The sequence below is a fragment of the Hyla sarda genome, chromosome 1 (genome assembly GCF_029499605.1).
Source record: "Hyla sarda isolate aHylSar1 chromosome 1, aHylSar1.hap1, whole genome shotgun sequence".
NCBI classification, from domain to species: domain Eukaryota; kingdom Metazoa; phylum Chordata; class Amphibia; order Anura; family Hylidae; genus Hyla; species Hyla sarda.
In genome coordinates this window covers 534,281,679-534,308,093 of record NC_079189.1, presented here as the reverse complement: position 1 = coordinate 534,308,093, position 26,415 = coordinate 534,281,679, and the positions used below count along the sequence as shown (strand labels likewise).

Genomic DNA, 26,415 nt, shown 5'->3' with positions numbered 1-26,415 from the left:
TTCTACCTCCCCTGCCTCAGAACGCCCTTTATCCTTCTACCTCCCCTGCCTCAGAACGCCCTACGTCCTTCTACCTCCCCTGCCTCAGAACGCCCTATGTCCTTCTACCTCACCTGCCTCAGAACACCCTGCGTCCTTCTACCTCCCCTGCCTCAGAACACCCGGCATCCTTCTACTCTGCCTCGGAACATCTACCACCCATCTGTGCCATCCTGAAACCTCGTGTCACCGGGACCGAGTCCTCGCAAGTCACGCTACCGTGTGGGAGAGATGAGTGCTCAGTTTTCATTCCCTACTATTGTATGTTTTACAAGGGCTGTTTCTTTAAACGTGAGCAACGCCTAGCTATTAGTAGCATCTGCGGATGGCACTTAGAGCTTAACCTCACATTTTGATTTTTGTCGGTAGCAGTGCCATCTCTTTCTAGATAAATACACTCCAAGTCTTTGCTTGCAAATATCAATACAAAACACTGTATAAGTGGCCCATATCTGTAGCTGCTTTGTTCCCTACTAGATACTGTGTTAGGTGATTGCAGATAAATAGTTGTCTCTGGATCTTTACCTAGCAGCTAGGCTGTTTCATTCTAGGAACTAATGTGGGTTCTAGTGGTCAGACCTCCCTGATCAGATTATGGCAGCAAAATCTGCTATGGCAAATCTGCAGCAGAAAATACACATGTGAATGTACCCCAAAGGCCCTATCACACTTGAGGATCTACTTTCAAACTCGCAGCGTGTTTCCCACTGCAAGTTTGAAAGGAAGTGAGCTCACCGAGGGCTGTCCACAGCAAATTTTCCACAGCAAAATCTCCACTGCGGAAAATCTGCAGCAGATCCCATTGTAGTCAATAGGGTCTGTGTGCAGACAGCCCGTGGAGAGCCTGTCCCTTTCAAACTCTCAGAGGGAAACCTGTTGTGAGTTTAAAAGTTAATCCGCTCGTGTGAACGAGCCCTAAGGGTCTACGCACACATACAATATCCTGCGCATATTTTTTCAATCATTACGTTTACATTGCAATCAACAGCATAAAATCTGCAGCTTCAAATCCTGCAAATCAAATATGCGCAGCATACTGTACTGTACCCTAAGGATATTTAAAATGTATTAAAGTAATTACTACAATGTATTTGTTTTATTTGTACAGTCACAGAGCCCGTGGTAATACTGTCCGGGTGCTGGCATTACCTTCATTTGTTTTCTTTATCTTGGCCTCAGATAGGTCTTTGTGATACTCCTCAGCACACTCTGGAAGGATTCCCTTCAGTCCAGCATTAGGGGACTGTAATGCTACTAATGTAATTTGAGGCTCATCCTTTTCCAAAGCCAGGTTAATTTCGGTCACCCCAGCCGCCACTAAACAAGTATCAGGAGAAAATAAAAGTAAATGGTTTCATAAAATAAGTAGATTTTAGGGATTATACTTTTTCTCGAAATACTTACAGTAGTTGTCTCACCACCTACTAATTTATAACTATTTATAACTTTATATCTACCTATTTTGAGTCCTACCTATTTTGTAACATCAAGCATTACAACCCCACTAGCAGAATGGTGATAACTTTCTTATTACTGATAATATTCTAAAAAATAAAATAGTAAGGGGCGGCAATAGGTGTGACCCTGGACTTCAAAAAATGTAGAGAAGTGTTTCCCAAACAGGGTGCCACCAGCTGTTGTAAAACTACAACTCCCAGCATGCCTGGACAGCCTTTGACTTGGTACCCTGGAAAAACCCCATAATAGGAAAAAACGCATTATTGGGGTATTGTTCCTAAAGCGTCCATATATTACAAGATAAGCTGCCCTCTGTGGGAACATGAGGAGCAGCACTATTTCTGGCCATTATATAAATTGTACATGGTATTGTGTCAGCTGATCTCTGCTCTGCAGGATTCATCTATAATTTGCAGTTCTCCAATAATTGGTGGGCAGAGCTCCCCCCCTCCATAGACTTGTATTGCTTGTCTTGCAGACACAGGACAAAGCTGAGCTGATTTTTAGAGAAACAGATTTGAGCAGCAGGAAGAGGGGGGTGGTGGTGGTGGAGGGGTGTTTATAGAAGGAAGAACCATTTTTGTCTAATAAGATATATCACAAAGTTTCTTATATACGCTTGTGCTATTGATCTATGCAAAAGTTTGTTCAAAACATAGTGCCTGTTTATTTCAGACTTACTGGACTTTTTGTGTTTTGGATGAAAATTCTCTTTAACCCCTTAAGGACCAGGGGTTTTTCTGTTTTTGCACTTTCCCTCATTTTTTCCTCCTTACCTTTAAAAAAATCATAACTCTTTCAATGTTGCACCTAAAAATCCATATGATGGCTTATTTTTTGCACCACCAATTCTACTTTGTAATGACATCAGTCATTTTACCCAAAAATCTACGACCAAACAGAAAAAAAATCATTGTGCGACAAAATTGAAGAAAAACGCCATTTTGTAACTTTTTTGGGTTTCTGTTTCTACACAGTAAATTTTTTGGTGAAAATGACACATATCTTTATTCTGTAGGTCCATATGACTAAAATGATACCCTACTTATATAGGTTTGATTTTGTCCTATTTCTGAAAAAAAATCATAACTGCATGCAGGAAAATTTATACGTTTAAAATTGTCATTTTCTGACCCCTATAACTTTTTAGCGGTACCATTATTGTATTGATTGGACTTATTGATCACTTTTTATAAATGTTTTCATGATTTAAAAAGTGACCAAAAATACGCTATTTTGGACTTTGAATTTTTTCTGCGAGTACGCCAGTGACCGTGCAGTTTAATTAATGATATATTTTTATAATTCTGACATTTCCGCAGTTGGCGATACCACATATGTTTATTGTTATTTACACTTTTTTTTTATGGGAAAAGGCGGGTGATTCAAACTTTTATTAGGGAAGGGGTTACATGATCTTTATGAACTTTTTTTTCCCCACTTTTTTTTCCCCCAGTGTTATAGCTCCCATAGGGGGCTATAACACTGCACACACTGATCTTTTACATTGATCAATGGTTTCTCATAGAAAACCATTGATCGATGATTCTGCCGCTTGACTGCTCATGCCTGGATCTCAGACAATCGGACACCAGGAGGCAGGTAAGGGGACCCTCCTCGTGTCCTACAGCTGTTCAGGATGCCGCAATTTCACTGCAGCATTCCCGAACAGCCCCCTGAGCTAGCCGGGGGTAGTTTAGTTTCACTTTAGACGCGATCAACTTTGGAACGCCGTGTCTAAAGGGTTAATAGCGCGTGGCACCGCTATTAGTGCCGCTCGCTATTAGCCACGGGTCCCGCCTGTTGTTGGAGGCTGGGCTGGACCCGCTATGACACGGGGCCATGCCCTAGCCTGCGTTATAGAAAGGGAAAGGACCCGGGATGTACAGGTACGTGCTTAGTCCTTAACAGGTTAACATATTGTTTGATATTGGGAGTAGTAGTGTGATGGTTATGAGTACAGACAGGGTTAGCAGTTGATTTTTAGATGTATTAAAGTTCAGTGGACATGATATGAAGAAAGATATAGCTTACTGCATTGCTTAATATTTCAAGGAAATCAGCTAGGTGCTGGGTTAACTATAGCGCAAACTCCAGCTTTTTACATTACATTACATGGACACAAAAAGGTTGCAGAATTCTGATAAGGCTGGGGCAGTGAATCAGACTTATGTGTGATATATGTTTTTTTTTTCAGTCCCATAGAGAGAGTGGACGTGTGACAGCTTTAAATATAGTATGTCCCTTGGAATGTGTAGTATGTCAGCTACATTTTACATACTAGATGAACAGCAAAACATGAGCCAACAAGTTTGTAGTGTAAAAAACATGAGACAATGTTATGCCTTCCCATATACTTTAGTGTCAGAGGATCCCAAAAGGATCTCACAATCTAATTTGAATGGCGTTTTAGTTAATATTTTGACTTCAATATGCTCATTTCTTTCATTTTGAAAAAGGGGGATAAGCCATTACCTCCCCTACTACAATAAGCATACCAAACTGGGTTGAGGATACATGATCCTATATATACATGCATATAGTAAATAGACAGATGTGAGACAGATAAATAGATAAAGCAGTAAAACGTCACAGCTATGTGGCTATAACGGATGTTACATCTGAACACTAAATAAACATTTACACAATAATTGTAGAAATCTCTAAGTACTATGTCTTGACATCACAAATTCTAAGGAATTAAGACTCAAAGCACGATAGAGAGTTGCATAACTTTTCATTGTACAGTGATGAGGCATTTCTTCTACAAAACCTAATACAATGATCACTTGGGCCCTGGGCAGGAAAGACAGAGAGCAATAACCATACATGCTGGTCACACACAGCAACCCCACTATTCACCCTGTAGTTTCTCCCCATTTCAGCAAGACCAGATTATAACATGGACAAAACAATTTATCCAAAGGCTTCAGGTCTCACCCCCCATTACTTAATATAATTTACTAATCTCAAACTTGCATACACGTGACAAAATGTTATATTATTTGGGCAGCGCCAAAAGCACTTCAAGTTGCGTTTCAGCTGTATACCTCTTAAATGATATCCCAACGTATACCAGCGGCATAAAGCTGAAATTAAGACGCGAACAGCCCCTTATATGGAAATGGCACTAACATTTGCTTACTGTGTAACATTATTACTACACTGTCATCATATTATATTCTTATTTGTCACTGTATGGATAGAAATATTTTGCCTGGGGTCTCCACCATTACTGATCCGGCCTTTACTTTTAGTAAAGCTGGTTATTTTACTAACAGACTGAATTATGAAGCTATCCAGTATTACGCAGCATTTTCAAGTTAAATAAAGGGCTTAGATCAACTTGATTTTTTGTTTTTTACCTACTAGAGCCAGATACTGAAGGTACCTACTAGAGCCAGATACTGCCCCATTGACATGAATAGTAAATGTTACTGGGCATTTTCTGAGGCCTTTTCAGAGGTCATTCTACTGGGAGGGGTCAGGCTGACCTGTAAGCAACAGCTATTGTGTATACTTATCTATATATTGGTGTCACCTTTCACTTTACTCCTATCTATAATAAGTAGGGCACTGCTGTTAATACATAAAAAACAGGAAATCTTTATTTAAACCTAGGGGCCAGAATTGCAAGATATCAAGATTACTTTAAAATATAGATGATAAAATGAAAAATTGGAAGAAAAAAAAACATTACATAATTAAAATAAGAAATTAAAAAATAAGTTGACAATAAAAACTTGATTTAAACAATAGATAATTTTCTAACACACTCTCTTTAAAGGGTCCTTCCAATTTAGTAGGAATGTTACTATAAGTAGTAAAGTGGAAAAAGGGACTATTTCAGTGTCCAAAAGATCCACATTTTTTATTGCCCAAAAACCTACAGGGAAACTATGGAAAAAACAAACAAACAAACAAAAAAAAAACGACATGTTACTTCTTTTCAATAGGAAGTCAATGGCAGCTTTCTGATCAATTCGGTGACAACGACCCCTGAGTGGGTGGAACATCGCTATGTGTCAGATACCTCAATAAAGATGTAAAGGCAACACTGGAGGACATGTCTGTTCCTTCTGGTAGAGAGCTAAACTGGTTACCCTTTTTCGAATGAAGAATTGCCTTTAAAGAGGTATTCCAGGATTTCTTTTTTATTTGACTATGCTACAGGGGCTGTAAAGTTGGTGTAGTTCATAATATAGTGTCTGTACCTGTGTGTGTGATGGCTTTCTCACAATTCTTATGTGATTTTCACCCAAATATTTATTTTTAACAGCATACAAAATGACTGTTGTCTCAGATTTTTCCCAGGTTGCAATGCGGCCAAGACCTGACTCACTAGTCAGCTGACAGGGAGCCTATCTGCTTCAATGGGTGGAGCGATCGCTTGGTGGGTTGAGAGATCAATCTGCAACTAACGCAACAGCTGTAGACACCCTGATTGAAATCCACAGGTCTTTTGAACGGATGCAGCTCATTTATGTTTCAATGGGTGGGGTAGCTGATGTGTGGGAGGGAGGAAAATGGAATTGTGGGATTCGTAGTCAAAAAAAGAAAAGTCAAACAGGAAATACCAGTTCACAAAAAGCTAGCCACAGTGTTATGGTAATCTCACAACATAGCCATTTAGCCCCAAGACAAGCGCAGATCCTTCCTAAGCATGTCCATTACTGCCTGCCAGGTACATACTAAAATCACCTTATGGTGATAACCCCTTTAAGACTCCACATATTACCTCAATTACTCTAATAAGGAATAATACCCCTCTTCCCAAGAACCTGGCATTTCCATATTATTGTAGACCATATACTCAATAGTGCACAGACAAAAGGAAAAACCAACATACCTCTGTTTGCATCTTGTCTGTCCTGATTGGAATCATTAATTCCATTCTGTATTTCATCCAGCCACAGTGCAGCAGACTCGTCTTTGGATTCCTGAAAGCAAAGGAAATGAATAGTGATGTGCCAGGACTCTCATATTATACAGATCATACATAACAGCTGGCTTGCTACCTGAAACTATTAGATAACAGTGTCCATTTTTCTAACATTTTAAAGAACAGCTTAATCTCAGACTGCAAACTTCATACTGTATCCCGTTCCAGATATGTATTATTAAAAATAAATACATTTATATTTCCACATTTTCCTTTCAGCATTGGGTGGGGTGTTGCTAGATCTCCAAAAGGGGAACCCATAGCCCCAGCCATGTCAGTCAACCATACCAGCAATCACTCAGCTATCACCCTGAGAACCCAGCATGTACATAATGCCTGAGAGTGATAGGAGTGTGATTTCTGAAACCATATCACTCACACACAACCTGTACATGCTCAGGTAACCTGTATATGCAGAGATGTAAGGGTAATAGGAGTGTGATTTCTGCAACCTCACTCCTATCACTGGACTGGTATATCAAGACTCACTTTATGGTACCAGTACCTGGAAACCTGTCGTATTAAACAAGGAATATGAGCAGCCAATATCAACTTACAGAGGAGGAAGAGCTGAGCCCAATTCCATATGTTGTTGTGAGAAAATAAAGTTATTATTATTTTTTTTTTTTTTTGCTGCATTCTCTGCCTCATAGCAATGTCATTCCTTCAACTGCTTGTGATTAAAAATATTTTTTTGTATTGCATGTAAAATCCATTCATGTGGTTGTGTATATTACCCACAGACCATAAACACCCCACAATGGATAGGGTTTAGCCAGGCAAAGCACACTTCTGCAAAGTGAGAACATGAATGAAGATTCACACTCACACATGCAAAACAATAACTATTTGTGTGACTTTTTGTCTTTTAGGCTCTGTAGAAGAAACATGACTCTTGTTGTCACTCTCTATATGAAGCTCCACATTTGATAACAAAAACTAGTTCACGCAGGTTCATGCCACAGTCGCCTGTACATTTATGGTATGTTTCAGCATGTTAAATTCACATCTTGTTTGAATTCACTTTCGGTTATGACATATTCCCAGCAAAGTAGCATCCATTTCTCTGAAAAGGCCTGTCTAAGAAGAACATTATAAGAAGGAAGCCACTACTGATAAGGCCACCATCCAGATAGATGTTCTAAGACATCAGTGAGTGGAAGAGTGGATATCCTGTTTATAATATTCTGTTTTAACAAACTGAAGAATTTACAAAAAAAAAAAAAAAAAAACTATTCCCGTAACATCTCATATCATAAACTACAAGTCTTTCCAATGAAAACAAACAAAATCTTAACCTTATGCAACATACCGCATAATGTACAATAGATATAAACATTTTGCTTTAAGCTTTGCCATTACAGATATGTTTCTATATGTGTTGTCTTCTTTTAAATGGGCACTGTCAGATTCAAAAACCTTTTATATGTTGTATATCTTGGCAACATATATTCACTATTAGTCGGACAGCAGGTAAAACAACACCTTTGGGCGTCTCCCTTGTGTCTATCTGGAGGCTCCGTCCATCCCGGCCATGTAAAACAATTCATACAGTAAAAATGACACTAACAGGGATTGCATTATATGTCCATATTTATCCAATATTTCAAAAGTATATTTTAATAGAACATGGAAACATATATTCACCCGTTGTCAAAGTCTCTAGGATTCCATTACTGGTGTTGCATCTTTAGAACTCCCCCCCCCCCCCCCCATTCTGGACCTTCTGTTCCTGGCCGTCCTAGATGGCCTCCCCCTGGGAAGAGATGAAGCGCTCGCACACATGCGAGCTGCAGTCCATTGGGACATTTCAGGAGTTGCCTCCCTTTTGGGGATTGGTATATCTTGGTAAAACATTAACTTTTCTAATATATAGTGGGGCTAAAAAGTATTTATTGTGCAAGTTCTGCCACTTAAAAAGATGAGAGAGGCCTGTACATTTTCATCATAGGTATACCTCAACTTTATGTTTTTAAATAATTTATTTGCAAATTATGGTGGAAAATAAGTATTTGGTCAATAACAAAAGTTCATCTCAATACTTTGTTATATACCCTTTGTAGGTCAAATGTTTTCTGTAAGTTTTCACATGGTTTTCACACACACTGTTGCTGGTATTGCCCCAAAGCATGATGTTTCCACCCCCCATGCTTCACAGTAGGTATGGTGTTCTGTGGATGCAACTCAACATTCTTTCTCCTCCAAACACAACAAAAAGTTCTACTTTGGTTTCATATGACCATATGACATTCTCCCAATCCTTTTCTGGATCATCCAAATGCTCTCTAGCAAACTTCAGAGGGGCCCGGACATGTACTGGCTTAAGCAGGGGGACACGTCTGCCACTGCATGATTTGAGTCCCTGGTCGTGTAGGGTGTTATTGATGGTAGCCTTTGTTACTTTCGCCCCAGCTCTCTGCAGGTCATTCACTAGCAGTACAGTTCTGGGATTTTTGCTCACCGTTCTTGTGATCATTTTGACACCACGGGGTGAGATCTTGCATGGAGCCCCAGATTGAGGGAGATTATCAGTGGTCTTGTATGGCTTCCACTTTTGAATAATTGCTCCCACAGTTGATTTCTTCAAACCAAGATGCTTGCCTATTGCAGATTCAGTCTTCCCAGCCTGCTGCAGGTCTACAATTTTGTTTCTGGTGTCCTTTGACAGCTCTTTGGTCTTGACCGTAGTGGAGTTTGGAGTGTGACTGTGTGACGTTGTGGACAGGTGTCTTTTATACAGATAACAAGTTCAAACAGGTGCCATTAATACAGGTAACACGTGGAGGACAGAGGAGACTTATAGTTACAGGTCTGTGAGAGCCAAAAATCTTGCTAGTTTGTAGGTGACCAAATACTTATTTTACACCTTAATTTGTGAATAAATCCTTTAAAGATCAGACCGTGATTTTATGGATTTTTTTTTCTCATTATGTCTCTCATTGTTGAGGTATACCTATGATGAAAATGACAGGCCTCTCTCATCTTTTTAAGTGGGAGAACTTGCACAATTGGTGGCTGACTAAATACTTTAGTCAGCCATAAGAATTTTCATTTTCATAAAAAAATTCATAAGAAAATGTTATTTCCTTTTTATAATAATCATGGCTTTGTCCAAGCTGAAGCACAGACATGGACAAAGTCCAGTAAGTGATTGTGTCCTAGCACTGTCTGATAGGACAGGAGAGAGCACAGAGGAGTGCTATCAGACAGGAGAGAGCACAGAGGAGTGCTATCAGACAGGAGAGAGCACAGAGGAGTCCTAAAAGACAGGAGAGAGCACAGAGGAGTGCTATCAGACAGGAGAAAGCACAGAGGAGTGCTATCAGGCAGGAGAGAGTACAGAGGAGTGCTAGCCCACCCTCACTTACTCGACTTTGTCCATGCCTGTGTTTCAGCTTGGAAAAAGCCATGATTTTATAAGCCATTATTTCTATAAAAAGGAAATACAAATTTCTTATCAAGTGTGGTGGCCCAGTACAGGAGTTGCACCCCTATACCCTTGCTGCCCTGTTAGGCAGCCACCGTACAGTGTCCCCTGGTCCCCCCTGCACCTGTTCCATTGACTATTCATTTGTATGCGTGTTATATAATGTATTATGTGGTAAACCAGGAGAGTTGTGGTGTCTGGGGTGTTGCGGTAATGTTACAGGGTCTGGTGGTATTAACCCTTGAATGTCGTGACGCCAGGGTGAGGTTTGCTTAGAGTTAATGGTCCTACCACCAACCAGCCCAGAAACGGCAGGGAATAAATGGAATATCCACAGCATATTTTATGAATTAACTGGAGAACTTTACTTTCAGACTTTATGCAACAATCTTTAGGGTATGCTCACACTGAGGAATTGGGGCGGAAATCACACTGAAGATTTCCACCCCAAAATACATTTTTTTCCCGCTCAGAATTAGCAGCGATTTCGTGCGGACATTGCGCAGAATTCCGTGCGGAAATGCAGGTTTCATGTGGATCAATACCCCTCTTTCAAATACTCTTTTTTTTCATGCGGAAATACCACGCGGATTCCGCGCAGAAATGCTTCTGACTGAAAAAATATATATAACATTGATCTCTATGGGAGAATGACGCTGATTCCGCCTGAAGGAAAGAACATGTTCTTTCTTCAAGCGGAACATACTTCCTCGTAAGAATTCTGCTTGAGGAAATTCCTCATTGTGAACTGAGGGGCAGAAATTCTGCACAGCTCTATGGGGATTTTCACTGCTGAATGATTTGGAGAGGAAAAAGTGAGCAGAGTTACTCGTGGAAATTCCTCTCCAATTCCTCAGTGTGAACATACCCTTATACAGAAACAGTCTCTTTAGAGGTAACCGGCTTTGCTGCCATATGGCCGGAGGAAGCACTTAAGTGTGCGGAATGGAGCTTGTTGCCACTGTACCCCCTTGCTCTTCCTTGTCATGTCCCCCACGTCTGTGTATGTGAGTATATTTTTGGCATGTATAAAGCCTAAAGAAATAATCTACTGGTGAGTGGCCGGCTTCTATCCTTTTCTCTATTCCATTGATGTGATACTGCTGAATACACCTTTAGCCTCAGCCCCACCAACACATTCTCAGCAAGAACCAATACATAAAAAGCCCCTATCCAGGTACCTCCAGCAGTGGAGGATTCGCAGTGCCGAACGGACATTCTCTTCATTACCTGAACTGATAGTAACATTTGGTCCGTTCCAGAACGTATACTTTTAAGGTCCACTACACTTTTGAGTCTCACAAAGAAGTAAACAAAATAAGTATACTGGTAGACATCTGTATCGTTATTCTGACATATTTGAAAAGTACATCTTGCAAGTGGTGTGAGCATACCTATACGTATTTGCTACATAAATGTATTTCTACCAATGAAATATTTCCAATACCAATTACATTACCATTAGGGGCTGCTTTACCTATGGATAAATGAAGGTGAATCAAATCTGTGGAGCAACTCTTTTAAAGAGGTTTTCTATGAATTTACTTTACCTATCTTACCACACCTTTAGGACCGGGCACAGGCCAAAGCTATTCAGTCCCCAGAGATGGCATGGAGAACATTCTACATCGATGGCACTAAATACAAAGATCAGATGGCACATTGTTCTGCTTACAACAAGTTTCTGTTCAATAGTAAGAATAGTTCCTTTGTATTTCCATAGTACTTTGTCAGGGTTATACATAGAGTCCAACTAAATAAGCATAACGTTTTTCTTTTTTTTTTTTTTTCATTACTGGCAATGTCTGAAGTGTTGCTTGAGGTAGAAGAGCCAAGTAATTGTTAACCAAGACACTAAAAATGAATGGAGGTCAAAAAAGCCACCATGACTAATCATTGTATGGGACAGTACTTTTCTGTGACATATTTTAGTGAGAGGCACTTTCACTAAAATGAGTGTCCATTTGTTATACATAATCTATATATGTGTATTTAAATTATGCAATTATATTCATTTATTTCATACACATATATGAGTGTGATGTCACTGTGTTCACTTCACTGTGGTAATAACATGTTATCTTAATGTAGAGATTTACATGCCTCAATGTATTTTACCGTGGTAAGACAATGGGGCAGATTTATCAAAACCTGTGCAGAGGAAGAGTGGTGCAGTTGCCCATAGCAACCAATCAGATTGCTTCTTTCATTTTCCACAGGCCTCTAAAGAGGCCTGTGGAAAATGAAAGAAGCAATCTGATTGGTTGCTATGGGCAACTGCACCACTCTTCCTCTGCACAGGTTTTGATAAATCTCCCCCAATATATTTAATTGTAGTCAGAAATTGCAATAATAACTGTAGTCAGAAATGCGCCTGTTTATGTCTATAAAGGAAGGAAAAGTAAGCAGCTGCCAAGCACTTCTGAAACTCCTTATCCGTATACAGACAATAGGAATCAGTAGGGAAAATCCAACTGGTCTTGTGTCATTCCCTCTTTTTCTGAGGAAAGTTTCCAAAGAATCCTAAAAATAAATGTCTGGTGAAAACACACAAAAATTTCCATAAAGAATGATAGTTTTTTACATTGACCATCTAAACCTAAAACATGTTCACGGTTCAGCAGTGGTATCAATAGACGCTGCTTCAGTGCAATATTCACCCTATAGCTGCCTTGTTTTCCGGCAATGATACTTCCCGTCAGGAATCCTCAATAGTTTTTCGATGGATAAAGGTCCAGCAGATACTCTTTTAAAGTGTGGATTGTTCAGCAGTGATGTATAAAAAGGATTCCAGATAAATGGGGCTTTACTATAGGTGGCCTTACATCAAGACTCACCGAGATATCTGCTGAGCAGCATACTGCACCGATGTGGATCTGTGGAAAGTCAATCGAATAAGATGTTTTTAGTCTTTGTCAGGAGTTATTGGCGTAACTGGGAAGTCATATGAGGCCAATAGATCTGCTTCTACAGTCTGTCGTCCACTGTTGTAACCTTAGCAAAGTGTTTTTCTCCAGGTCACAAAAAATTCACCAGCATTATCCATTATTAGAAATGAGGGTCTCTTTTCCCTTTCCAGATATGGCAGCACTCTTGTCCATAAGTGGTCACTGCAGCTTAGTTCTATTTACATGAACAGGGTTTAGTGTAATACCAAAAAGTAACCCCCACCCCTGACCCTGGCATACTGTTACGCCAATCGCTCCGGGTCCCCGCTCCTCCCCGAAGCGCTCACAGCGTTCTCCTGTTCGCAGCGCCCCGGTCAGACCAGCTGACCGGGTGCGCTGCGATAATGTCCCTAGCCTGGATGCAATTCGCGATGCGGGACGCGCCCGCTCGCGGTGCGCATCCCGACCCGCTTACCAGACTCACTACTCGTCTGTGCTGTCCCGGCGCGCGCGGCCCCGCTCCCTAGGGCACACGCGCGCGCCGGTTCTTTGCGATTTAAAGGGCCGGTGCGCCAATCTGATTGGCGCATGGTTTTTAATTAGTGTCTTCACCTGTGCACTTCCCTATATTACCTCACTTCCCCTGCACTTCCTTGCCAGATCTTGTTGCCATTGTGCCAGTGAAAGCGTTCCTTGTGTATCCCTAGCCAGTGTTCCAGACCTCTTGCCGTTGCCCCTGACTACGATCCTTGCTGCCTGCCCTGACCTTCTGCTACGTCCGACCTTGCTCTTGTCTAATCCCTTGTACCGCGCCTATCTCAGCAGTCAGAGAGGTTGAGCCGTTGCCGGTGGATACGACCTGGTTGCTACCGCCGCTGCAAGACCATCCCGCTTTGCGGCGGGCTCTGGTAAAAACCAGTAACAACTTAGAACCGGTCCACCAACACGGTCCACGCCAATCCCTCTCTGACACAGAGGATCCACCTCCAGCCTGCCGAATCCTGACACATACCCCTTATTTTTATCCTGAATAATCCATTGCCATGTAAACGTGTATTGGAATTGACAGAGAAAAATATCCTGCAAACACACACTATTATATATATATAAATATATATAGGATCCAACAATAACGCAGCACTCCAAAGAACGGTGAAAAAAGTGTTGATTTATTCCTGTTACATCAATACAAGCAACGTTTCTGCTCCTATGGAGCCATTTTCAAGCTTAGTGTCACACATCAGTAGGGGGTTTAAATACCCATGTGCATTAAACATCATACAAATTTCAATTAAGTGCTCATTAGATAAAAACATTAAAATTTTATAAACAGTGTGTACATACATCTTCCATTGTGTATATATCATAGATCTTCAGTGCATGTTTCATATATTAAAGTGCAAATTAGTGCATATTAGTGCATATAAGTGTTTTAAAACATAGCAGCGCTCGAAATTGAATGCTCCACTAACATTATGTTAATACATAGCAGCTGTATGATATAATTATACATATATAATATAATGAAATGGGGAGTTTGACTCTTACCCGCTCTGTACTTTAATGGCGTCGGTAGCGTGGGTGAAAACACTACTGCGCCTGTGCAGGAAGCGATCCTGCACAGGCGCTCTGTGTATATCATCTGTATGGCGTTATTTTAGAGATTAATCAACTTTAGGAATTATGTTTAAAATATGTGCCTTTCTTGAATATAATATGGTAATATAGAATTTGAATTAGTTCAGTGTGCATGCATGTCAGTTCCCCTCTCCAACAGGTTGATGTCTGATTGAGGGAGAGTCCCCCTATATAATTAGTGGGTGACTCTGTCTCAACACACATCTATTTTTTATTTTTTTCAAATCTCTCCTTTTTTTAAAATTTTTTTTTTACTTCTTTTCTTTACTATAGTTTTTTTTATTATTTCTTTATTATTCACGTATCGCTAATGGACAACCCAGACCACATTGAGTGAGACTGATGCTGCTATAATAGCAGAAAAGCTCCAATTAAGGTGTAGGTGGGTAGACGGAGACATGTTGGGACCCTACAATCCCAATGTCACTGTCTCCCGATGACAGACATCCCTTTGGAGATCAGAGATGACTCCGAGGGATGAAAGTCCTACATAAGAGGAGCGGTTCCGAGATGTAAATGTAAGGTGTGTCGGGGTGTAAAATTGTCCTAAAAAAGATATTTATAAAAAAAAATTTTTTTCATTTTTTATATTATTTATTTATATTTCTTTATGTATTTTTTTATTATAAAAATTTTTTAATTTAATTTTCAAATATTTATTTATTTATGTTTTTATTTATTTTTTTTATTTTTTTATTTTTGTATTTTTTTTTTTTTCTTTATTTTCTTTATTCAATTCTCTTGTTGGTTAACGAACTGACCTTCATGCACTATTTATATAGATTCGGTTAAAAATAAGTATACATCATAAGCCTCTATGGATTAACTTGTATTCAGGCCTGGCATATATCTTTATAGCATCCGCTGCGTTTGTTTTCTGCTTCACACCAGGGCTGATCAGCACAGGTGGTAACCAGGACAACGGGCGACGCTTTCAGTGCAGTAGTATGCGGAAGCGATCACATGACCCAGGGTTAGTCACGTGACTTGTTCGCGCGACAGCCCTGGACTGGGATCGCTTCCTGCACAGGCGCAGTGGTGTTTTCACCCACGCTACCGACGCCATTAAACAAGTACAGAGCGGGTAAGAGTCAAACTCCCCATTTCATTATATTATATATGTATAATTATATCATACAGCTGCTATGTATTAACATTATGTTAGTGGAGCATTCAATTTCGAGCGCTGCTATGTTTTAAAACACTTATATGCACTAATATGCACTTTAATATATGAAACATGCACTGAAGATTTATGATATATACACAATGGAAGATGTATGTACACACTGTTTATAAAATTTTAATGTTTTTATGTAATGAGCACTTAATTGAAATTTGTATGATGTTTAATGCACATGGGTATTTAAACCCCCTACTGATGTGTGACACTAAGCTTGAAAATGGCTCCATAGGAGCAGAAACGTTGCTTGTATTGATGTGACAGGAATAAATCAACACTTTTTTCACCGTTCTTTGGAGTGCTGCGTTATTGTTGGATCCTATTGAAACTGAGGACTTTTGGTCAAGAAGTTTTTTGGACGCTGGCACCCACACATTGAGGCTGAGTAGTGCTGCAATACCTTTTTTGGCTTTTGTATATATATATATATATATATATATATATATATATATATATATATATACATACATACATACACACACACACACACACATATATACACATATATTACATACACACACACACACACACACACATATATACACATATATTACATACACACACACTAGATTACCATTGTAATCTGGAAGCTTTTTTTTATTTTATTTTTTCTGTATACCTTTTTATGGAATAGTGTAGTCTACTGTGTTATTCCTTACCATAAAAAAAAAAAAAAAAAAAAAAAAAAATACTGATTTGTCCTTTAGCCTTACAAATCCATTTGGCAAAGGTAGATGCTAAGTGTGGTATGAACAGAGCCTAATCAATATGTATGGCTCAAAAGGTTAACTAGGATTATGACTACTACCTTTACAAAGGAAGTGAGTCACCAGCATTCTGTATACTCCTTTAATTTAGCGAACATTATTCCTTGGTAAACCTTATGCTTACTTGTTAGAGGACTGCATCATCATCATTATATGCAACAATATACATCTATCACCCAAATATCACAATATCTTTTTTTTATAGGCAGCAACAGTTCAGGACATCAGAAAAAAACTGTCATAACATTTCCGTTGCTGCTCTCTCAGGCACCATTTATTTCTCATTTGCTTTCTGTAATGTATATATATATATTATATATACACACACACACACACACACACACACACACACACACATACATGCTCTCACATGCACTTCAAGTAGTTTCAAGCAGTCTTCCTTTACGTTGAATGGGCGGTGGTGTACTGGCATGTGAGGTATGTTCTAGGAGCACGCAGAAGCCACTTTTCTGTAAAAAGTCTAGTCTACCAACCATATGGTCAACATTGCTGCATATACAATTAAGTTAGCAACTTATCCTTTTTGGAATTATGTAAAATAGCATTTCCTATACAGCACCAACTAGCTACAAAAACCCTAAAATGTAACCTAGAAAAAATATCCTCCCTATCTGTAGGGATCGGTGAGCTCACTTGGCTCTCGTATTTCAGATCACATCTTTATATGTGCAGCTGCAGGTCTCTTATCATGGCTGCACATTCAACAATTACCTGGTTTAACTCCACTCTAATTCCTTCCAGAATATGAGATAATCTCCATGTTTAAACGGCACAGAGATTCCGAGAGTGGGTGAGAGAGGGTCTCCTGCTTATTGTCAGCAGAGAAAGCATAAATGTGTCAATTGATCAACTATGAGTTATATAATGTAAATATAGGAGCTGCGGCAAGTGCATAAGACTCTGCAAGACTGGAAACACGTTAAGGCTATTTCTAAGTGTGACACTGGCTTCTTGCTTCAGGCACGCTTCTCTTCTTGCCACCATTTCTTTTACCTTGTCTAGGGCTCTAAAATGGAATGAATAAAGCAGACTTATGTACAAAAAACCCTGTTTTAAATGTCCCTACCCTGCTGCAGGGCTCTTGTGTGTGTGTGACAGTGTCTGTAGGACTGTCATAAAGAAGAAAAGCTCTGCAGGCAGGTCAATGTCATGCTTTATCCTCTTGTTTCTTTGGTAGTGGCTTGGCTGGGACCTTTCTTTACAACCGCCAGACTCTCTGGTTCTATGGAGATGTTGCCCACTTTGTATGGAAGCACCAACTGGAGGATCACATGTGAAAATGCTAAATGTTCCACAGGCTCATAAAGGACTAAGGATTTCACAGAGTCTATTCCAGGGCATCATGCCACCACTGCCAAGGCTATTTGAACTAAAATGGCTTCTGGCAGGCTATTCACGGGACACAAGGACTTGTCATGGATGGTTGTTTGGGGGGGACTGTCTCTGAGGTCATTCATGCATGTCTGAACCTATGCTAGACAAGGTACAGATCAAGGTGTCCATTTATAGAGAAAAACATATTCATCTCTTTTGGGAGTTTCCCTTTCCACAAGATCTGTTGAACTTTCTCTTATAGACTATTTCTGAGGGATAACGCTATATGGCCATTCCCTTTTGAAAAAGGAAGAACAAGTCCATCCTGCCCCAGGCTTGCCCACATCTTGGACAGCTCTGATATTAAAGAAAAAGAGGACTAACAATATTATCTTTCCCCTTGTCCCTTTGTGTTATTGGGCAAATAAACATTCATAGGATCATTCAGCCCTGCGACCAGCAAGCAAGCATTCACGGATCAGCTGGCTGCATCAATCAAACAGAAATAAAAATCCTCGAAGACACAACTTCTGATAAACAGGGTTTGTGCCAAAAATAATAGAGTGAGCGGCTGCACATGCTACAACTATGAAGTGCTCCACTGCAAGTTTTGGGAAAAGTGTGCACAAAAAAGCACACTGACCAGGCGCAACTGATGAACTGTGCCAATATGCTCCCAATATACACAACAAAACCAGTGATCCCATGTCAGCCCCTCTGCAAAGCAGTGTCCAGCTAGGTTTTTCTCCCTAATCCCCATAAATTAGGATTGGAGATGGATGAATAAATTAGAGATAGATGGATGGATTGCATTTGACATATACAGCCCAGTTTCATCAACACATTTTCAAACGACAAGAAGACAAGCTGATAGATATAGATAGATGGATAGATGATGGATTGAAGGGATAAAATGGATGAATTAGATTAGATTGGAATGGAGATGGATGGATTGGTTGGATTAGATTGGAGATTGATGGATTGGATTAAATTGGTTTGTATTAAATTAAATTGGAGATGGATAGATTAGACTGAATTGAAGATGGATGGACTGGAGATTGGTTTATTTGATTTGATTGGAGAAGGATGGATTAAATTGGAGATGAATGAATGGATGGATTGGATATGGCTGGATGGATAGATGAATGTATGGGATTGGAGATAAATTGATGAATGGATTGGAGATGGTCTGAAGATTAATGAATAGATGGATGGATGGTTTGGATATGGATAGATGGATTGAATATGAATGAATTGAATTGACTGGAGATGGATGGATAAATTGGATTGAAAATGGATATATTGGATTATGCATAATAGGCAAAATGGCAGTAAAGATGGGGCTTCTCCTCGGGCATTTTTACAACAGGTAAGGTATACTCAAAGTCCATGATGCATAAGCAAGAGGACTTTATTATACAGTAATGTAACGCTAAACAATCATGAGCATTTCCAGCGGACGGCGGATGTGCCAAGACACCGGAGGGGCCAACATCTGACTGTAATGTGAATATAGGAGTTGTACCCTGAGTGCAACAAAACCTGGTAAGTGGCCATCCTATTGGTTTTCTTTATCCCTACATGTCCTGGAGAATTTTACGTAGTGCACATCACTCTGTTCTATTAATTGTTTTACAGATTGGATTGGAGATAGATAGATAGATAGATAGATATATATGAGATAGATAGATATGAGATAGATAGAGATAGATAGATAAGAGATAGATAGATAAGAGATAGATAGATATGAGATAGATAGATAAATATGAGATAGATAGATATGAGATAGATACAGTGATGATCAAAAGTTTGGGCACCCCAGGTAAAAATTTGTATTAATGTGCATAAAGAAGCCAAGGAAAGATGGAAAAATCTCTAAAAGGCATCAAATTACAGATTAGACATTCTTATAATATGTCAACAAAAGTTAGATTTTATTTCCATCATTTACACTTTCAAAATAACAGAATACAAAAAAATGGCATCTGCAAAAGTTTGGGCACCCTGCAGAATTTATAGCATGCACTGCCCCCTTTGCAAAGCTGAGACCTGTCAGTGTCATGGATTGTTCTCAATCATCATCTGGGAAGACCAGGTGATGTCAATCTCAAAGGTTTTAAATGCCCAGACTCATCTGACCTTGCCACAACAATCAGCACCATGGGTTCTTCTAAGCGGTTGTCTAGAAATCTGAAACTGAAAATAGTTGATGCTCACAAAGCTGGGGAAGGCTATAAAACATAGCAAAACATTTTCAGATGTCAATATCCTCTGTTCAGAATGTAATTAAGAAATGGCAGTCATCAGGAACAGTGGAAGTTAAAGCAAGATCTGGAAGACCATGAAAAATATCAGACAGAACAGCTCACAGGATTGTGAGAAAAACTATTCAAAACCCACGTTTGACTGCACAATCCCTCCAGAAAGATCTGGCAGACACTGGAGTTGTGGTATACTATTCCACTATAAAGAGATACTTGTACAAATATGGTCTTCATGGAAGAGTCATCAGAAGAAAACCTCTTCTACATCCTCACCACAAAAATAAGCGTTTGAACTTTGCAAGTGAACATTTAGACAAGCCTGATGCATTTTGGAAACCAGTTCTGTGGACCGATGAGGTTAAAATTGAACTTTTTGGCCGGAATGAGCAAAGGTACATTTGGAGAAGAAGGGGAACAGAATTTAATGAAAAGTACCTCTGTCCAACTGTTAAGCATGCGGGTGGATCAATCATGCTTTGGGGTTGTATTGCAGCCAGTGGCACAGAAAACATCTCACGAGTAGAAGGAAAAATAGATTCAAAAAAATCTCAGCAAATTTTGCATGCTAACTTGATGCCATCTGTGAAAAAGCTGAAGTTAAAGAGAGGATGGCTTCTACAAATGGATAATGATCCTAAATACATCTCGAAATCCACGGGGGATTACATCAAGAGGCGTAAACTGAAGGTTTTGCCATGGCCTTCACAATCTCCTGACCTCAACATAATTGAAAATCTATGGATAGACCTTAAAAGAGCAGTGCGTGACAGACAGCCCAGAAATCTCAAAGAACTGGAAGACTTTTGTAAGGAACAATGGGCAAAGATACCTCAAACAAGAAGTGAAAGACTCTTGGCTGGCAATAAAAAACGTTTACAAGCTGTGATACTTGCCAAAAGGAGGCAGTGCATGCTATAAATTCTGCAGGGTGCCCAAACTTTTGCAGATGCCATTTTTTTGTTTTCTGTTATTTTGAAAGTGTAAATGATGGAAATAAAATCTAACTTTTGTTAACATATTATAAGTATGTCTAATCTGTAATTTGATGCCTTTTGGAGATTTTTTTTCCATCTTTCCTTGGCTTCTTTATGCACATTAATACACATTTTTACCTGGGGTGCCCAAACTTTTGATCCCCACTGTAGATATGAGATAGACAGACAGAGAGCTAGAGCGATATGTTCAATAGTCATGAAGGAACAAAATGGTAAAAAAAAAAAAAAATCTACTTTCAGTGATTTTTTTATCCATTAGTAGACTGTAGTACTGTAAACTATATTACTGTAGAGTAGACGATGCTACTGTTTATTGCAGTCTATGGAGTGTGAATAGAATTTAGACAATAGACATCAGGCTGTAGAAAAGTTTTGCTGCTCCATGTTAAATGAGCAAGCGGCATTTATTATATTGAATGAAAACTGATGGCTCCAGATAGGGAAGAGTTAAGAAGCACTGTAAAAACTTTATTTCTTCCTGTAGCCTTGTCCAGTCATGTATGTTTGTATGCGTCACTATGTTTGAGGAGGAGGAAACATGTTACACAGCCCACTGAGCTCCTGCATTGTTTGACAAAAGACATACGGCATGAGGCCACAGAGGAGACTGCACCGCCTGTTCAGGACATCCTCTACTATGAACAAGTAAAGGACAAGGCGACCAGAGAAAGCCCGAGAAATGGAAATAGTAGTCCTGCTGGCTCTGCTCTTCCTGTCCGTGACTGGCCACAACATAGACCGTAAGTAACTATATATACATGTAAATCAGATTCTCTCAGGTATCCTGCTCGCAGACATTATCAGGGCAGCCAGCATAGGAGTATAAGGTTGTGAAATCATAAAAACTAGAAAATCAGGTTTTTCATTATGTGATAGCAGAATACACTTTATCGTCACAAATACTCACGTACAGCGCAATTGTATACTTTTAATGTACGTGTTTAAATACACGCATTGAAGTTCTACTAGTAGGTCAGAAAGTCAAGCTCTTAAAACGTTTTTTCCCAACCAGTGTGCCCCCAGCTGTTGCAAAACTACAACTTCCAGCATGCCGGGACAGCCAAAGGCTGTGCCGGCATGCTGGGAGTTGTAGTTTTGCAACAGCTGGGGGCACACTGGTTGAAAAACACTGCACTTAGTATGTAGAGAATCCCCTCAGTTCTAATGGTCCATGTAAATCTCAGCTCACAGACAGCGGTTAATGGGGTTCTACTGGATTTAAACATCATAATAATCTCAAGTTTCATTTTTTTTCACCTAGTCGCAGGATCGGTAACTGAACAGTGGGGATCTGACCACTTGAGTACAAGAACAGAGGTCCCTTGTCCCCCAAGTGAATAAAGGGCTTGGTTGGTTATCTTCAGCATTCTCATAGTGTGAATGGAGCCGTGGCCAACCATGCGCCCTGCCTCTACATTTACTTGAGAGGAAAGGGACCTCCATTCTTGTGATAAATAGGGAACCCCCCCCCACCTTTTAAATACTTATCACCTATCCTGTGGTAAGATAAGTTATAACACTTTTAGATTTAAGAATAAGCCATAGATGTTTGATCTGTGGTGGTCCATACTCTGGGACACCTCACAATCAGGGTTTATGTGAGTTCTTTTGACAAAGAGCGCATGCACTCGAAACGCGTCAAGATTGCTCAGACTGTGTGTTGCCGTGCTGTTTTTATAGAGGATTGAATAAAGCTGGGAATTTTGTCAGTGCTGGATCATCTTGTTTCTTTCATTTACGTCAGTAATCCCTGTATACTAATGTTACCCCTTACAACTTATTAGATATTATTCATTGCATAGCAGGAAATCCATATAAAAAAAAGTTATACTGTACAATTTTCTACTTCATTATTTGCATTTCTTACATTTTTCTACCTCTCTGCTTGCTGTCATGTGAAACTTCACTGTTTACTTGCAGAGGCTTAGAATCTGTCCTAGTCATGAGAAGACCCACACTGGTATATGGAGATACAGCAGTCCCTCAACTTACAATGACCTCGCGTTACAACATTTTAAACATACAATGGTCTTCATGCTACAGACAGTCCAGATCTGTGAAACGCGTCAATGGCTGGAGGAACTGACCAATTAGAATGGACATTTCGCTGGTAAAACACCTTTATCAATGAAGTGCGTGCAGGAACTGTCCAAAGCAGGAGCAAATCCCCATAGCAAACCTATCCTGCTCTTGACAGTTCCTGAGACAGACAGAGGTGTCAGCAGAGAGCACTGAACTCAGACAGAAAAGAAGTTTAAAAAAAACTTCCGTTGGAGTATACAGCAGCTGATAAGTACTGGAAGGGTAAAATTTTTAAATAGAAGTCATTTACAAATCAGTTTTTTTTATTTAAAAAAATAATATTTTTTTTTTTTACCTGAGTACGCCTTTAAGACACTGGTTCCCAACCAGGGTGCCTCCAGGTGTTGCGAAACTACAACTCCCAGCATTCCCGGACAGCCTTCGGCTGTCCGGGCATGCTGGGAGATGTAGCTTCGCAACAGCTGTAGGCACCCTGGTTGGGAAACACTGACTTAAGAAGAAGTCCGCAATTCATAAATATTTGCTTTAATTTTCAGGCGAAGATTTCGGAGGGGAGAAAAATCTATCTGAAACCTTCAGGCCAAGGACTTTTCGACTGTACCCTGGAGAAACAAAGAAACCAGAGTTTGATGAAATTAATGGAATCTGGGAGGAAACAGCAAATGACGGAGTCTCTGAAAGTTTATCTGATCGCAGAATCCTCAAGCCTCCTTTAGAAAAAGCCACAAAGCCCTCATCACGAAATAAGGCCTTCGAGCCCCCAATAAGAAATAACACCTCAAAGCATTTATCTAAACATAGAGTCTCGAAGCCTAATTCAGGTCATGGTATCTCAAATAATAGTAAAAACATTGGGCAAACCAAGCAGGACTTTATCAACAATGCCACTCTGTCATACCTCACAAGCTCTACCAGTACAAAGCTGATTCCAGCCATATATATCCTAGTCATTCTTATCGGGATACCCTCTAATGCCATAGTCCTAAAAATGCTCTTCTCTAGAGCCAGAACGGTCTGCACTGCCATATTCTACACGAATCTTGCCATTTCTGACTTACTCTTCTGCCTCGTGCTACCATTTAAGGCCGCGTACCACCTGAACGGTAACAACTGGATATTCGGAGAAGGAATGTGTCGGATTGTGACCATTTTCTTCTATGGAAACATGCATTGCTCGATCCTTCTCCTCATGTGCATCAGTATCAGCCGTTACATCGCGCTCGTCCATCCTTTCATATATCGGAGTCTACCAAAACGGACCTGCGCCCTTCTGATGTGTACCCTTGTGTGGATCACGGTCCTCATATTCATGATACCATTCTTCATAAACAGACAGACCTACAAGTTGGAGAAGCCGCCCATTGTGACCTGCAATGACGTGTATGAGACCTCGGCTGACGCATTTCAGTTCTTTTATTTCATATCGCTGGCGGTGTTCGGATACCTTATCCCATTCTCTGTCATTGCATTTAGTTATTTTTCCATCATTAAAACCTTGGGGGCCAATGACCAGAAATGGTATCACTACCTAAAAATAACCGTCCTGCTTCTGGTTATATTCGCAGTGTGCTTTACTCCCAGTAACATTATCCTTATTATACACCAAGTCAGATATTACTACACCACAATGGATGATCTGTATGGGATTTATCTCATTGCATTGTGTTTCAGCAGTTTGAACAGTTGCCTGGATCCTTTTCTGTATTTTCTTATGTCCGAAATAACTAAACCCTCCAACAAATATGCTACAATCCATAAGCTGCCTCACGAAACACACACAACGTTACTCGCCGCCTAACTGCAAGGATGGGCCGGATTGTATCTGACGGTAGCCAATATTATTGCGCCATCTGCTGGTCTGTTATTGAATTGTTGAAAACAAAGGGGAAAGGTTGCAGTATAAGAAAACTACTTGAAACGCGAAACACATGGATGCAGCTGGATTTCTTACAACTTGATCACGTTCTATCCTCTCGAAAATGACGTACTGACAATTTCTAGAATTATTTTAGCACTTTACATGGCTCAGCCATTGGATAGGACATTATTGACTGTTTTAGATGACATGCCGGAAATATGTATACATCAATCTATAGATTGTGTTCTGTGAATCTTGGACATATTTGACTACATAGGAATTTTTTTTTTCTAAAAAGCAGGTATCTAAACTTGGCTACATATGTTAGACTTCTTTCCCAACTTGTGGAATTGTATAGACAGGGCAAGTCTAATGCTGGCGGGATAGACACATGTGGGTCATCTGCACTTAGGCTATGTCAGAAACTTATTCTGCGTACTGTAAAAATGTGGAAACCATGATGGTTAAAAAGTAATTTTTTGCCAACCCGTCTAAAAGATTAATAAAAAATAAAAAAAATAAAAAAGGGTCCATGCATCTACCCCAAACCTTGAATGTGACACTTCTTTTCCAATAAGGATGTGTTCACATTCATCACAAATCATCTGTCAAAAATCCTGGATAAAACAGTGCAGCTATTTTGGCCGGTAACAATTATGGGCCCTTTGACCTTTTCACATAGAACAATGATGCTTCTTTTGTTTTATGTAAAAAAAAATGTTAATGTGATTAAAAAACTCTCCTATTGCATACATGGGCCCATTTATAAATAAAGTTATTATAAAAGCTTAAATTAATAAGCATATAGCTTTATTATGGAAAAAAAAAAAAGCATTTCTCCAAGGATAAATCATGGGGATGTTCCCAAGGATTGTGCCTTGCACTAAATTACTGCTGGTCAGTGGTTCTAGTACATTGGGGACAGGGCAGAAGTTGTAGTTTTGGGAGTGTTTTTTATTAATTTTTTTTTTATTTTTATTTTTATTTTTTTTTGGGGGGGGGGGGGGAGGAGGGAGCCAGGCATGTAAAACAAACTGAATACAAATATATAAGAAAATAAAAAAAGACACTAAAAAAGTGAGGAATATGTTTCAGTGTAGATTTTGAATCATACAAAAAAAAATTATATATTATATATTATATATATATATATATATATATACCGTATTTTTCGCCCTATAGGACGCACCGGCGTATAAGATGCACCCAATTTATAGGTGCAAAATCTAAAAAAATTAAGATTTTGAACCCAATAGTGGTCTTCAACCTGAGGACCTCCAGATGTTGCAAAACTACAACTCCCAGCATGCCCGGACAGCCGCTGTCCGGGCATGCTGAGAGTTGTAGTTTTGCAACATCTGGAGGTCTGCAGATTGAAGACCACTGCATAGGAGGTAATAATCACGTGTCCCCGCCGCTCCGGACCCGTCACCGCTGCCCTGGATGTCGCTCCATCGCTGTCGCCGTGTCCCCGTTGCTCCGGAACATCTCTGCTGCCGGCCGGGTATCCTCGCTCTCAGTCACCGTCATCACGTCGTTACGCATGCCGACGCACGTACGCGATGACGAGGAAGGAGA

The 26,415-nt window shown here is 39.8% G+C and overlaps 2 protein-coding genes across 4 annotated transcripts in view; one reads left to right on the top strand and one right to left on the bottom strand.

The window, feature by feature from the left end:
• IQGAP2 (IQ motif containing GTPase activating protein 2) overlaps positions 1-26,415 on the bottom strand; it is a 293,295-nt gene that overhangs the window by 70,655 nt on the left and 196,225 nt on the right. For all 3 annotated transcript variants that reach the window (XM_056540352.1, XM_056540362.1, XM_056540373.1), the window contains 2 exons: positions 6,347-6,437; positions 1,189-1,356 (listed from right to left, as the gene is read on the bottom strand). In XM_056540352.1, the coding sequence (XP_056396327.1) occupies positions 1,189-1,356; positions 6,347-6,437 (259 nt within the window). The remainder of the gene's footprint in view (positions 1-1,188; positions 1,357-6,346; positions 6,438-26,415) is intronic.
• Positions 15,382-25,777, top strand: F2RL2 (coagulation factor II thrombin receptor like 2). Its single transcript, XM_056540387.1, has 3 exons — positions 15,382-15,476; positions 21,421-21,676; positions 23,516-25,777. Exons 2-3 carry the CDS (start codon positions 21,616-21,618, stop codon positions 24,775-24,777), a joined length of 1,323 nt encoding a protein of 440 aa, XP_056396362.1. The 5' UTR covers positions 15,382-15,476; positions 21,421-21,615; the 3' UTR covers positions 24,778-25,777.

What these genes read in the sequence shown, in the direction of transcription:
- F2RL2 (XM_056540387.1), top strand. Translation starts at nt 21,616, where the DNA reads ATGGAAATAGTAGTCCTGCTGGCTCTGCTCTTCCTGTCCGTGACTGGC. An exon ending in GACTGGCCACAACATAGACC is followed by an intron (nt 21,677 to 23,515) that starts GTAAGTAACTAT and finishes TTTAATTTTCAG; the next exon opens with GCGAAGATTTCGGAGGGGAG.